This window comes from Cajanus cajan, chromosome 8 (genome assembly GCF_000230855.2).
Source record: "Cajanus cajan strain Asha chromosome 8, NIPB_CcT2T_4, whole genome shotgun sequence".
Classification (NCBI taxonomy): Eukaryota; Viridiplantae; Streptophyta; class Magnoliopsida; order Fabales; family Fabaceae; genus Cajanus; species Cajanus cajan.
Window position 1 is genome coordinate 27382035 of NC_138524.1, and position 16562 is coordinate 27398596.

Sequence of the window (16562 nt, forward strand, 5' to 3'; positions counted from 1 at the left end):
AAAGACTACAGCCGAGGCGATTTCGGTCAATGAAGAGGTGACCGCTAAAAATAAGGATCTAGCTGCCGAGTTAAATGCCGTTTGGCGAGAGAATGATACTCTGCGCTTGGATCTTCAAACAATGACCAATGAAGGACGTCGCCGAGTGGAAGAAGCTGAAGCTGCGTATAATGCCCTCAAAGAGCAGGCTAAAGAGAAGATAGTTTCTCAACATGAAGCAGGGTTCAAACAGGCCGTTCGGCAGGCTAGGCACTTTGGTCAATTTGAAGAAGGTTTTGAGTTTGACATGACTCAAGATTTCTATAAGGGGTCTCTCATGTCTTTTGCTGATATGCCCGAGGAAGGTGAGCCGGACGATGCCGACCAAAATGTTGCTCCCCGAGAAGAGGATGATGCTGAAACTTCTGAAGAGAACACGATGGACGAAGGTAACCCTGGGCCCGATACTGAGATCGAGGGAAATCCCGAAACCGCCATCCAGGCTGACTTAGCCCACACTCCTGAAGAGTAGCGTTTAGGTTTTTCTTTGCTGCAACTTTTAATTTTTCTGTAATCTGGAGGCCAATAGAGCCTTCTTCTTTTGAATGCAATGATATTTCTCTTCAGAAATTCACTTTACTCAGTTAATTTTCAAGTATTTGTCTTTAATTAAGATAACCATTCGTACTCCAAATTCTTAAACCGAAGTAATTTGTCTCAAATGTACTCTTTTTTAAACAAAACCGAAGGACTTTGCCTTAAATTTATACTTAGTAAAACTGGAGTGATTTGCCTTGGGCATGTTTCTTTCTTAGGCAAAACCGAACAAACTTGTTTCGGATTTGTGCCTTTTCTTGACAAATCCGAACGGGTTTGCTTCGGATTTGTACTCTTTTTTTGGACAAAATCGAACAAACTTGTTTCGGATTTTTTGCTCTTTATTGATAAAACCAAACAAATTTGTTTCAGATTTGTGTTCTTTTTTGATAAAACCGAACAAACTTGTTTCGGATTTGTGTTCTTTTTCTTAACAAATCTGAACATGATTGCTTCGGATTTGGGCCTTTTCTTTGACAAAACCGAACAGACTTGTTTCGGATTTGTGCCTTTTCTTGATAAAACCGAACAAATTTGTTTCGGATTTGTGTTCTTTTTTGATAAAACCGAACAAACTTGTTTCGGATTTGTGTTCTTTTTCTTGACAAATCTGAACATGATTGCTTCGGATTTGGGCCTTTTCTTTGACAAATCCGAACGGGTTTACTTCGGATTTATGCCTTTTCTTGACAAATCCGAACGGGTTTGCTTCGGATTTGTACTCTATTTTGACAAAACCGAACAAACCTGTTTCGGATTTGTGTTCTTTTTTGACAAAACCGAACAAACTTGTTTCGGATTTGGGCCTTTTCTTTGACAAAACCGAACAGACTTGTTTCGGATTTGTGCCTTTTCTTGACAAATCCGAACAGGTTTACTTCGGTTTTGTATTCTTGGTAGGATTTTCAAGGCACGTCCTTAGCCGAGTTGAACAACTCGGGAGGGAAACCTGTTGCAAGATTTGAGGCACATCCTTAGCCGAGTTGAACAACTCGGGAGGGAAGCTTGTTGCGAGATTTGAGGCACGTCCTTAGCCGAGTTGAACAACTCGGGAGGGAAGCCTGTTGCGAGATTTGAGGCACGTCCTTAGCCGAGTTGAACAACTCGGGAGGGAAGCCTGTTGCAAGATTTGAGGCACGTCCTTAGCCGAGTTGAACAACTCGGGAGGGAAGCCTGTTGCGAGATTTGAGGCACGTCCTTAGCCGAGTTGAACAACTCGGGAGGGAAGCCTGTTGCAAGATTTGAGGCACGTCCTTAGCCGAGTTGAATAACTCGGGAGGGAAGCCTGTTGCGAGATTTGAGGCACGTCCTTAGCCGAGTTGAACAACTCGGGAGGGAAGCCTATTACGAGATTTGAGGCACATCCTTAGCCGAGTTGAACAACTCGGGAGGGAAGCCTGTTGCGAGATTCTTAAGTAGCTGTTAAGAATTATCAAAAAATCATAATAGAATGGAAGAACTGAAGTAATTTCATTAATGGGTGCCTCGTTAAAAACCTTGTCGGCCAAAACCCTTTTTCACTTTTTTGTAAGGGGAGAAAAGACCGATCAAGGAAAAGAGTACACCATCTGTTTACACAAGGTCCTTTTACAATATATACTAGCTATAATATGTCTTCAAATGAGAAGCGTTCCACGTTCTGGGAATGATCTTGCCTGAGAGTTCTTCCAACTTGTATGCGCCGTTTTCCAAATTATGTCGTACCCGAAATGGACCATCCCAGTTAGCCGCCAACTTGCCTTCTTTCGAATTACGCCTTGCCGATCCTTGCACTCTCCATACCAAGTCGCCCTCCTGGAAACTCCTTTTAATAAGGTTTGAATTAAACCTACGAGCCATCCTTTGCTTGCAAGCTTCAGCTACAATCTCTGTTCTGATCCGTACTTCATCGACCATGTCAATCTCAGCTCGGAGAGATAAATCATTGGTATTTTCATCAAAATATTGTCGCCGAAAAGATGGTTCTCCTACCTCAACAGGTATCATGGCATCAGTGCCATATGTTAGCCGAAAAGGTGTTTCTTTGGTCGTGGACTGAGGCGTGCACCGATAAGCCCATAAAACCTCTAATAACTCCTCTGCCCAAGCTCCCTTAGCATCCCCCAATCTTTTCTTTAATTCACCAAGTATTACTTTATTTGCTGCTTCGGCCTGCCCATTGGCTTGCGGGTGTTCTACCGATGTAAACCTGTGCTTGATGCCGAGATCCTGAATGAACCGATTAAGTTTTTGATCGGTGAATTGCAAACCATTATCAGTTACAAGTGCATATGGAATGCCGAAGCGAGTAATGATGTTTTTCCACAAAAACTTTTGAACATTAGCAGCTGTGATACTAGCAAGTGGCTCGGCCTCGACCCATTTCGTGAAATAGTCTACAACAACTAGCAAAAATTTGCACTGACCCTTGGCAATTGGGAAGGGTCCAAGAATATCCATACCCCACATTGCGAACGGCCAGGGTGAACTAATACCATGAAGTTCTTCAGCTGAAGCATGAATAAGGTTACCATGCCGTTGGCATGATATACAATATTTTACGAACGTTACACAATCTTCCCTGAGAGCAGGCCAATAGTATCCTGCCCGAAGCACCTTAGTGGCTAAAGTTCGTCCTCCCGAGTGAAAACCGCATATCCCTTCATGAATCTCTCTCACTATATAACTGGCTTGCTCTTTATCAACACATTTTAACAACGGAACCGAGAATCCTCTTCTATATAGCTCTCCTTCAACCACAATATATCTAGCAGCCTGCGTTCGGAGCTTTTTAGCAGCCGTTGGATCCGACGGTAATTTACCATGTTCAAGATGTTCCACTATATCAATGATCCATGTTCGAGCAGAGTCCTGCACTGCCAAACACTCGGCAGCTACCACACTCGGTGCTTCAAGATCCAAGTGAAGCGTGGTTCTCAACTGTCCAGGTTTTCTGGTACTGCTTGCCAACCGAGCCAACTGATCCGCTCTCTCATTGTGTTCTCTTGGGGTGTGTTTTACCTGAACTTCTTCAAACATATCACGCATTTTTTGAAACAGATGATAATATTTTAACAAGTTCGCATCTTTCACTTAAAAATTATCATTCACCTGCTCGGCTACAACTTTTGAATCGGTCCAGCATTCCAATCGGCTAACTCCGATCTCTCGTGCAAGCCTTAAACCTGCTAACAACGCTTCATACTCGGCCTGATTATTTGAAGCTTTGAACGCAAACTGTAATGATTGCTCTAGAATCAATCCTGTTGGTCCTTCCAAAATTATACCAGCTCCACTACCCTGATTGTTTGAGGAGCCATCTACGTGTATCGTCCACAAATCATTTATGAAACAACCCCTCGGCTGCAACTCATTGATAAAATCCACCAAGTACTGGGACTTGATCGGCCCTCTAGGCTGAAAACCGATGTCGAACTCCGATAACTCGATAGACCAAGCCATCATCCTTCCTGCCAACTCAGGTTTACGCAATACCTTAGCTATCGGGCAATCAGTTCGAACGACGATATGGTGACTCTGGAAATACTGCCAGAGGCGCCGAGCGGTGTGTACTAGTCCCAGTGCCACTTTTTCCAAGAGCTGGTACCTTGTCTCAGCCTCTTGTAGCATGCGACTGATGAAGTAAATGGGTTGTTGTACTTCCTTTTCTTGAACTAGGACTGTACTTATTGTATCGTTTGATACACACAAATAGACCACAATTGGTAACTCTGGATCAGGCTTAGAGAGTATAGGCGGCGACCCGAGACGCTCCTTTAAAGTCCGAAAAGCCTCTTCACATTCAACAGACCATTCAAATTTTTTAGCTTTTCTCAACAACCCCACCATTGGTTTTGTTATTTAAGCTAAACACGGAAGGAATCGTGACAAAGCTGTAAGCCGACCTGATAGCTGTTGCACTTGCTTAAGGTTCCGAGGGCTTACCATGTTGACGATTGCCATACATTTGTCAGGATTAGCTTCAATACCCCTCGCCGAGAGCATGAAGCCGAGGAATTTGCCTCCGGACACCCCAAACACGCACTTCTCCAGATTGAGCCTCATGTCATACTTGCGCAACTGTTGGAACACTTCCGAAAGATCCGTTACATGCCGATCGATGTTTCTGGATTTTACAACCATATCATCCACGTACACCTCCATGTTCTTGCCTATTTGGTGTTGAAAAACCTTGTTCATCAATCTTTGGTATGTTGCCCCTGCGTTTTTCAACCCAAACGGCATTACCTGATAGCAGTAATTGGCCGAATCGGTTATAAATGCGGTCTTCTCTTCATCACGGGGATGCATAGGGATTTGGTTATACCCCGAGTAAGCATCAAGGAAAGATAGAACTCCATGACCGGACGCTCCATCAACTAACCGATCTATATTCGAGAGCGGGTAGGCATCCTTAGGACATGCCTTGTTGAGGCTAGTATAATCAGTGCACATTCTCCATTTCCCATTTGATTTTTTCACCATCACCACATTCGCCAACCATGTAGTATAATGAACCTCCCGAATGAAACCTGCATCGAGCAATTTGGCGACCTCTGTTTCCACTGCGAGCTTCCTTTCCGTTCCCATTTTTCGTTTTCGTTGTGCAATTGGTCTTGCTTCAGCACAAACTGACAATTTATGACACATGACCTCAGGATCTACACCAGGCATGTCCGAAGGGACCCATGCAAACAGGTCTTTATTTTTCAATATAACCTTGCACAGGGCAGAACGACTCTCCTCGGTCATGTCCGCACCGATGTATGTAACCTGAGAAGGATGTACACCGATCTGAAATTGTACTTTAGATTCTACTGGCTCCACCCTTTCCTCATTGTTCATTCTTGGGTCAAGATCCCAAGCAAGTTCCTCCCTGAGTACCGAAGTATTAACAGCATGAATCCTTTTTTATTTTGACTTTTTCTCCTCCAACGGCGCGATCCGTAGGCTAGCATAATAACACTCCCTGGCGGCTTTTTGATCGGCATGAATTGTAATTATTTTCCCTTGATCAGATGGAAACTTCATCGCTAAATGTGGTGTTGAAACAATAGCCCCTAATGCATTCAAGGACAGCCTACCAAGGAGGATATTATACGAAGTGCTAGCTTCCACCACGATATACTTCACTTGAACCTCTCTACTCTGTTGTTCGTCGAAACAAAAGCGTGTAAAGAGTTTAATATAACCTCGGGTGCTGACCCTTTCTCCTGCAAAACCGACCAACGGGTCATCATAAGGGAGCAATTCTTTTTCTGAAATACCCAACTGCTTAAAAGTATTCCAGTATAATATGTCTGCCGAGCTACCCTGATCAACCAATGTTTTCTTGACAATGCAATTGTGAATTTCCACGCTAATAACCATCGGGTCGTCTTGCTCTGGATCAATACCCTTGAAATCAGCATCGGTGAAGGTTATAGCTGGTAACCTTCGTGAAGACTGTCTATGAACAACGTTAACCGATCGAATTGCTCTAAGATGCTTCTTTTGAGCCGATGAAGTTGAGCCTCCACCAGCAAACCCTCCTGCAATAGTATTGATCACCCTCCTATGGGATGGTGCCATGGAATCCTTTCGTTCACGCGACCTACTTCTTTCTCGTGACCTGCTTCTATCACGAGGGGCTCTATCGGAACGGTTTTGTCTACGTCGATCTTGATTCCTGGGTTGATATGATCGAGTATGCGACGATCCCGTCCGATCCACAAAATTATGCAACTTGCCTTGCTTAATCAGATCTTCAATTCTGTCTTTAAGGGCTGCACATTCGTCAATAGAATGTCCACGATTACGATGATACCGACAAGATTTACTAGTATCCGCACGTGGTGGTGTGGCTGCTCGCTTTGGAATTGTCAATACTTCTAAGGTTAAAGCTTGTTCAAGTACCGCCGAACGGCTAGCGTTGAGGGGAGTATATTGATTATACTTTGGACCCCGAGTAGGCCGATCCCGAAGGGATATCTCCTTCCCTCTCCCCCTGTATGACTGTTCCGCTTGCTTTTCTACCTTGCTCGACGACTCAGCTCGGGCCTGATTACGATACTCCGCCAACTCTTCCATCTGCATATACTTATCAGCCCTTCTCCTTAAATCATTCATGTCCAACGGAGGCTTTTTACAAATGCTATTAACAAACGGCCCCGGTTTTAAGGCTGTTGTAAGGTGATGCAACGCTACAGCGGGGTTAAGGTCGCGGATCTCCAAGGTTGCCTTATTGAACCGATCCATGAAAGCTCGAAGCAACTCTTTCTTGTCTTGCCGAAGGCTAACCAGCGACAAAGACGTCAAGCTGTGAGGGCGACTCGTAGCGAACTGAATAGTAAATTGAGACGATAAAGTGTTGAATGAGTCGATGGAATTGGGAGGGAGCCGAGTGAACCAACGTAAGGCCCTGCCATTGAGGGATGTTGGAAAAATTCGACACAACGTTGAATCATCCGTGGTGCTCAAAGTTACCTGCGTCAAGAAAACATCCAAATGTTCGTCAGGGTCTGTTGTACCATCATATTTGTCAATAGGCATAGATTTCCAATTGTCCATTAGGGGGAGTTGCATAATAGAGGGGGTGAAAGGATGTCGGTGCGATCCGATAGTTGCCGCATCTGCAGGACGACCAACTGTGGGGAGGGCCGAATGGAATTTTTCAGGTGCTGGTGCCGAAGCATGGGGAACCGAGGTGTGAATTGCCTGGGACTGATAAGATCCTTGAGTTTGAGTGTTTGTCGCTTGAGAGGGTCTCCATGACATGTTATCCTTTTTTAAGGCCTCGTTTTCAGCTTTCAAGGCCGCAAGTTCCCTTGCATCCTTTTCTCGTTGTTGTTTCATGATCTCCATTTCCTGTCTCAACAGCCGAACAGTGTCAGAAAGATTCATTTCGTCAACAACCTCGACATGTTCTTCATTCTCGTGTTGGTGGTCTTGCGTGTTTGTTCTCCTAGTAATCGCCATAACGTAATCCGATTAATCTTCTAACTCTCCGTTCGGCCCCACGGTGGGCGCCAAATGTACCTGTCTGATGGGTACACTAAGTCTTCTAGTAGTCCAAAGGCCGAACGAGAACTCCAATCCGATACGCTAGTGAAAGGGTTGGTACCTGCAAAAGGCACTCCAACGCTCAAGTCAAGACAAGCACGAATATCTAGGGTAATTAATGAACAGTGACGTTACCTTTTGACCTGAGCTATTTATGCTGACAATCGTGGGCCCTGGACCTTATGGGCCCTGTAAAAACTTACCGTATCAGGTAATACCTCTTAATCAGCTAATTAACCTTTAATGGTTTATTAAAGATAATTAATAGAGATAAGCCGAACCAGGTGACCGATTGGCAATCGGCCACCTGATTCGGTCCCTCGGTAACCGATAAGAGGGTGGCTAAACGCCCCTACCCGTACAGGTATTTAATTATATATGCATGCCACAACTAAGATCATATGGCGAGATGATTAAAAGAAGTTTTACCAAGTTTTATTAGGAAAAATTATTGAAAAAACAATACTTTTCAAATGAAAGAAGTCTTTTTGAAGTTAAATTTTGTGTTTATGTGTAGTCATGTACACCTATCATGTGTAATTAAATTAAATATATACACAATTAGATAATGTAACGACTCGTTAGATCCCACACTATCTATAGTGTCTAAATATATGCATAAAAAAAAATATCATTACTAAACAATTATATATACAACGAAATTGTATGACATAATATCCTATACAATAACTAGGTAGTCGACAGCTACCAATCAACTCAACAAAACATCAGCTCTCCTATTGAGTCTCACTAAAAAGAAGCTCACCCAATCCAGTAGTCCACCTAATCCTGATCTGCTCGCATACCAAGGTATGGTCATCGCAGCTAGGGGTGGGTATACGGATCGGTCCGGCTTGTTTAAGGCTCGGTCTGTAAAACCCGCGTTTTATACGGGCCGAATAAGTCCGATCCGTAAAATAAATGGACTTATTTTTTAAGTCCGTATCTGGCCGCCAAAATCCGCAGATAAAGAACTGGTTCGCGGGCCTAAATAATGGTTCAAAAAAATATATTTTAAAAAATAAAAATACATCAAATTAGAAGAAAAAAATATTTTTTTAATTTATAAGCTAAATTTTATCTTACTAAAATTTATCAATAGTTAAAATGGTTTAAAATACTAAATATTAAAATATTAAAATAAAAATAATTACAAATACTTAAATAAAAGTACTAAACTTTCAATAATAAAAGCATCAAAATGTCATAAAAATAATTCAAATGAAAAATACATACCAACTAAACATAATTTTAATGTCATAATAATTTAAAAAATTAAATATACAACTTAATATTAAAATCGTAATATTTAAAAATATTAATTAGTGAAGTCCGCAGACTAGCCCGCGGATTAAATCTGCCAAGTTCACGGACTTCACAGGCTGGGCTAAAAAATTAAACATAGTCATACGGATTTGAAAAAAACGGGTCCGTTATCCGCGAAATTTGTGGACTTATGGACCGGCCCACGGACTCGAGTCTATCTACCCACCCCTAATCGCAGTCTTGATCTACAAAGGAAAACATGTTAGGGTAAGCTCACAACAATAAACATTATAAAAAGTGTCAACATACAATAAACAACAATAGAATTCAACTTTTTGTTTTTCAACAAACTAAAAACAACGTTTTCAACATATTCAACATAATACACAACTTAAATGCAACCAGTAGTCTAGTGGCATAAACCCTACCAAATCCAGCTTTAGACCTATCTCAGTTAGGTCAGATATAGGCAAATGTTAGGAACTCCCAAGAGAACCAGGTATAGATAACAATAGTTAATTGCTCAGGTGCACCACTTAGACTCGAAGGTCTAGTACTACTGTTAGGGCATAAGGGTTTAGGTGCGGGCCTACCACGACCTTGGCTTGCATCACCAATCAACATATGGAGTTAGCCCACCCACTACCCTCCAAGTACCATGCATTCACCCTCTAGTACCTAGTCAAAGGCTGCATCTCTAACTAGATACCTTACTCAAATTGGTCATTTAACCATGACATGAATCAACTACTTCCATGTCGCCCACACAATACTAAGGGATTCAACTTAAAAAAAAACAACTTTTAACTTATTATCACTACTATATATGTATCTCAACATAGAACATATATCTTCACCATATGTCCTCAACTTTACAACAATAGACATCTTTATACAACTTTACAACAATAGGCATGATAATATCAACTTGAGCAACTATAGTCATATCACAATATCAACTTTAATGACTTCATCACAACTATAGACATCATTCATGCAACTTTACAACAATAATCATCTTAACAACTTTAAAACAACTTAATGAAACTTTAAATCAACTTTCATAAGCAAATCTAACAACTTTACAGCATAAACCACTTATATATCACAACATCATCATAACATCATCAACAATAGACAACATACAACTTAACAACTTCTATACACTATACAACTCCTTTAACAACTTTAACAACATAGCAACTTACAACTTTAAAATCAATCTTTCAATAGATTTCAACTTTATCAACTTGACAATTTAATCTTCACTTTAACCTATGAAAGCAAAGAGTGAAGATTTTCAAACAGATTCAATCACGGTCGTGACACACTACTCACACCGTGACCCATCAATCACACCCATGACTCACCAGTCACATGCGTAATTCGCTCTGTCTTAGCAATATTATAAAGACTGAGGAGATCACGATCGTGACTCACCAATAACGCCAATGACTCACCAATCGCACCCATGACTTTCCCGAAAATCAACAAAAAAAAGACCCACTTCCATTTTTTTTCTTCAAAACCTAAAACTCAAAAGAATCCCAACACATACAATCATTCTCAAGCATTAACAACAACATATAATCATCAAAGCAACTGCAAACATTAACATGCAACCCTAAAAGCATCTCAAATCATCATTTTTCTACATTTATTCAATATCCACTTCAACATTCAGCCACTAGATCACAAAGACTCAACCAATTTCAAGGAAAAACCAAGAATGGAGCTTCCCTAACCTTAAATCCATAAACTCCAAGGTTCTGAGCTAGATGAGAAATTTGGGGAAGAACTTTGAGCTACCACGAAATGAACGAGGAAGAAGAAGCTTGCGAAGAAGAAGAGAAACGGGAGAGAGCCAAAAATTCTGACCTCAGAGCCAACCTTCCTTTCTTCACTAGATGCACAGCCTTGAGAAATGGGAAAAAAAATAGGGTTTAGGAAAGAAAGGAAAGACTTGTGTAAGTGTAAAGTGAAGGGGATAAGAAAAAGATTCGAGTGTTACAAATAATCTTACCTCTTAATTATGAAATTTAAAATTGATGAATAGATTAATTTTATAATAAAAAATACTTTGGGAAAATTTATTTTTGCATGATGGTTTCTTATTTATCCTCCACCGGTGTACTGACAAACTCAAGGACCTATTCCTAAGAAAAATGTTGGTGTTGCTTAATTTTAGTTAAATATTTTTTGTGAAAATAATGATAGAAGAAGGTCATAGATATTTTACTTTAAAAAAATTTATTCTTATTTTAGACAATGTCTTCATAATAATTGAAGGTATTCAAAATAATTGTCGTTAACAACCGCTTTGTAATAATTGAAAATCCAAATGAAAAGTATATATTTAAAATATTTTTTATTAATAATAGCCTATATTTTATTATTCCTTTTAATGTTTTAGAAATAGGTTTTCAAAATAAACAAATAGTAAGTAAATAGAAGGTTATTTAATAACTCATAATAATAATAATAATAATAATAAAATTATATCGGTTCTCGTACAAAAAATTATTTTTCTCATTATAGAATGTTACTTAGACATATTGACAAAATTGAATTCCTTTTTCGCATAACTAGTCACTACCACAAAGTCTTATTATTAGCTAACCTTGAACAATACCCCTAATTAACTAACTAACCTATCATAACTAATCGATAATAGAGGTTATCACCTAACATGCATATTTCCTTGATAGAGAAGGGTAAAAACAAATGGAAATGATAATCATGAAAGAAATATATCTTCATTGTGCTTGAATGTTAATATCAAGTATCAACTAATGAATATCTCTAAAATTTTGAAAAGCAGAAGATCACAAAGAGACAAATCTATCGACATGAGAAAAAACATAAAGCTTTATTATACTCATAGATTAACAACTTTACTAGAATTTAAAATAAATATTACAAGTTTCATGAACTTCAACTCTAATCATAATATTGTGCACTCACACAACATATTCAAGTAAAAGCTCCTAAGATTATGGACATTGAATGGTACTTGAAATATTATTATATGGGATAATATACATGCCTCCTTACCTATTTGTGTGTGAAACATTGTAATGACTTTGGACATCAAGAGTCCTCTAAACTCTTCAAGTTAACATTGTATTAAGAGGAGAAATATCTTATTCATTTTAATGAGATATTATGTTCATATAAGTTATCTTCCTATTATATTTGGAATGCATTTCAGTAATAAGCCCTTATTCCTAACAAATTTATGAGTTTTTTTGTTATTGATATCAGATTGCATAATTTTTTGTGTAAATAATAAGTACTAATAATAGGTATAACATGTGCCTTGTAAAATACAAAAAAGAAATAAATTTGAATTTGAAGCATAGTCATTTCTTTTTAATTGTTTACATTTACAACTTATTGATCAAAACTCCTTTCTTGGGTGCCACTTTATGTTGCATCTAACACTTCATACAAGTAGAAAAACAATGGCCTTAAGAATGTGAATGTAACTAAGACCTAAACTTGAAAGATTCTCAAACAATTTAAAGGAGAAGAATATGCACAAAATACATAGGTTTTTTCTCTAATGATACCTCTTGGCCACTAAGAACACAATCTATTGCCAAGCTCAAGTCTCTTTATATAGAAAAATCAAATGGTTACTACTGTCAAGAAACTGAGAATTTTCAAATAATTGTTCAGTGCTCTATTTAATATAAGAAACCAACCTTCCAATGAAGGTGCATTATTTCTTGGTTTCATGTGAATCATCAAAATGAACATGATAAACCGATTCAAATGGCCTTCGAGCATCCGGTTGTTAATTGATAGAAATATCATTGTAAATGGAAATTCATCCTATTTTTATAAAAACATTGTTGAATAATTAAACACCATATTCCAACACAAACAAAATTTATATCATTGTAAACTTTAATTCATCTTGTTGTTAGGTGATAAACAAGTTAGAGAAACAGATATTTTCAATAGAATTGATTGCAAGCAACAATGAAATTCAGAAGAAGAAAAAAATCAATATCATTAAATACCAAGATAATTAGATAAAAACAAACCAAAATGAGATCCTATCATCAAAAATAGATGTCCTAAAATGTTGCAATAATTAATTTACCTAGAATAGAAGTTGGAATAAAATACTAAATTTTAAGGGACAGATGTTGATTCTCTGGTCATTGTAACTTGTAAAAAAAAACACTCCACCTAAGTAACTACATGACTAAGGGCATGTTTGGATCTCTGTTTGGAGCCTTTTAAACAGAAATTCTCATTTTCCAAAGCAATAAACATAGAAGGAATGAGCGAGATAGATTCGCATTCAATTGAGATCCAAACACACACCAAGACGTCCATCAACAGACAAAATTGTGTAAACAAAGCCAATTATTAGTTTATACTATATGACCATATGCTAAATATGTTAAAAACTAACATGAAAACACATGGACTTATGCATACAAAATTTTGATCTTACTATATCTCCAGTTGGTCTTGATCTTTCAGGCGTTGATGATTTTAGTGCTATTTTTGCTAAGCCAAGGGTGGGAATTGTTAAACAAACTGTATTTGTCATTGTTCCTAACCCAAATGGAGAAGTTAGCGGCATGTGGTTCTAGGTTGATATGGCTCTGGTTGATGAATCTTTAAATTCCCAATCAATAGATTCCAAGAATCAGATGCATATGAAGCTCTCAATTTCTAAGCCTAGAAACCTAATTACCTAAGTAATTACAGTCAAGTTTGTTACCGTTAATTAATCCTATTAGAAATTTTTTATATGATAGGTTAGTTACATCAGTTCTTCATGTTTCACACTTGGCAATTGAAAAGATTCATGAATATACTTTCAATAATTTTCTTTATTTATAACTCAACTTCATGATTTCAACCTACAATACACATAATTATAGAAGAAAAAAGGAAAATCTTCCACTTTAATTACTTTATTAACTCAATCTCTCCTGGTTAATATTTAAATTGCTTATAATTCAAAAGATCTAACTAAAATGAGAAGCCATAAATCTTTATGACTTATATTTGTAAAATTCACGGTGATATTTTCATACTTAGTAACATAACATCACCTTTGATATATGTACCCCCTGAACTTTGATGTATTCCTGAACATTACATCCATATAAAGATGCCAAGATTTACAGTAGCCCATCTTTTACCCTCTACATAGTAAATTATCATAGAAAATTCAATGAATATTGAGGACTACAATAAAAGCAACAACAACAACAAAAATAACAATAATAATAATATATAAAAAATGAATGGTATAGAGACAGTTCATATTTCATGAACCAATAAGTATCTTTTTGATTAATTTTCTATTGACATAAAATCTAGGTCAGATCATTCAGATCCAACTATATACATACTACACATTCCCTATTATCTAGTAATTTAAGAAGTCCTTCTAGTATTTGCATATTTAGAGTAAATAAAGAAACAATGTAAAGAGAAAATGAAAATAGAAAATGTGACAAGTCTCATTCAGACACACATTCAATAAAGTCGAAAACCACGTTCATATGTTGAAAAAATATTAAGGATCTCAAACAAATATTACTCAAAACTAGACACCAGACTTGTGTTCTACAAGAAAAGCTTGTACCTAATCAATTGAACTTGATCCATCTTCATAGACAAAACCAACTAAGAAAATTTTTCCAACATTTGGGATGCAAATTAAGTTTCTTCTTTTTTCGCTCAAAATATAAATATGTGGCTTTATTCAATTTACAATCACCCAAACAAAAAACTGAAAATACTCCAAAAAAAACAAGAGAGGATAGACTATTCATTAAAAATAAGGACGAAGATTTTAAAGAATCACATCGGCAAAGTTTCCACTAACTTCACAGTTCATACTCTTTCACTGAGCATGTAAATAGCATCAACACACCTCTAAAATGAAACCAAGCACACATTAGAAAAAAGGATCCAAATTATCAAACCACAAGTCCCAATTGGCTTGTGAAGAAAGATGAAGAAAGAAAGTGCAAAGGAATTGTGGGCTAAGACTCACTTTGTTTTGGATTCTCCTAAGCTATGTTTGATATCAAGAAGATTAAAACTAAGAAAGGCTTCACTGAGTTTACCTAATACAATGTCTGTCGAAGACGGGTTCAGTGCTTCTTGCGTCGTCGTTAGTTGAAGATCGACGATCTACTTCTTGGATCGCTAATGATAATCAGTATCAGTTGAAGAAGGTTTGATGTGCTTCTTGCACAAGAGTCTGTATCAGTTAAAGAAATATTGAGAGAATGCATGATATAGTCGAAGAAGGTTTGGTGTGCTTGCACACCAATCAAATTTGGCCTTCAATTTTATATCGATCACTAATAAAATCGATGTAAAATTTTTCATATTTACATCATTTCATATAGAACCAATGTAAATATGCTTACATTTTTTATTTATTTACAAAATTGTCACTGCATTTTTTTTAATAGAATTAATGTAGAAATAATAATGTTGAACAATACTATTCTAGTATTGAAAGAGTTGTTATGGGTAAAGAAATTTTTGCAAGAGCTTGATTTTATCCAGGATAAACATCTATTATTTGTGGATAGTTAGAGTGTTATTCATCTTGGTAAGAATTCTACTTTTCATTCAAAGTCTAAGCATATTGATGTGAAGTAATATTGAATATGTGATGCTTTGGATGCTAAGCTATTGGAGCTGGCCAAAATTCACACTGATGATAATGGTACCGATGAGATGACTAAGACATTACCAAGAGATAATAAAGTTTTAGGTTTGTTGTGAAATCACCGGTTTGGCGGTTATCTCCACATAGTAGTGAGGGAGAAATTTGTTGGATTTTAGACTCCCTTCCTATGTGCATAATAGGCCCAAATGTGTAAACTCATTATGTCTCACATAACCAAATGGAAAGGGGTTGAGACTCATTTTGAGAGAAAACAACAACAAAATATAGAAAGAAGAGAAAAGAGAAAGTTATATTGTTCAATTCACATATTCACTGGATAGAGTTTGTTGAATTACAATCGGAGATTCGTTCACCATTGGATCAGACTGAGTTTTGGAAAGCAGGTTTTTATGAAATGGTGTTTCATATTCAACTATTGGATCGTTAAAAGAAAGTCTAGGTTTGGAGAAAAGTGTATCCCAGTAACAACTTTATTTTGGGGCTTTTCATCTTCTATTTTTCATTTGTAAGCAATTGTGCTTGGTTTATTTTGACTGATTGTAAACATTAGTTGATGCATTCATGAGAGACTCTTTTGTACCCTTTATTGATCATAATGAATTTTTCTCTAGTTTAGGCGCCTCATAATTTTTACCTTTATATTGAGGGATTTTTCACATTAAAAATATGTGTCTCTTATATGCTTGGATTATCTTTTTTTTTTCTTTTCTATTTTGTTGGTGCTCCTCGTTGATTCTTGCAAGTAGGAGATTTAATTTTCGTTACATTATTGCTCTTTTTATTAAGTTGTTATTGTGTTGGGTTTTTCCAACTAAGATTTTCTAACAAAATTTGAGTATAGACTAATTTTTTGAAATTACAAGGATTAAAAAGATTGATTTTAAATTTGAAGGACTAAAAACATATTTATGTCAATATATATTATAAGTTTAAATATAAATTTAAATATGTTTCTAAACCCTCAAATTTAAAATCGTGTTTTTAGCCCTAATAATTTTAAAAAATCTTTGATTTA

The 16562-nt window shown here is 37.2% G+C and overlaps 1 protein-coding gene across 1 annotated transcript; it reads right to left on the reverse strand.

The window, feature by feature from the left end:
• Positions 1–5466: 5466 nt before the first annotated feature.
• Positions 5467–7512, reverse strand: LOC145950370 (uncharacterized). The gene has a single exon (XM_083061460.1). The coding sequence runs from the start codon at positions 7510–7512 to the stop codon at positions 5467–5469; it is 2046 nt and encodes a 681-aa protein (XP_082917586.1).
• Between the last annotated feature and the right edge of the window lie 9050 nt (positions 7513–16562).

Coding starts and splice junctions, on each gene's coding strand:
- LOC145950370 (XM_083061460.1), bottom strand. CDS start 7,512: ATGGCGATTACTAGGAGAACAAACACGCAAGACCACCAACACGAGAAT.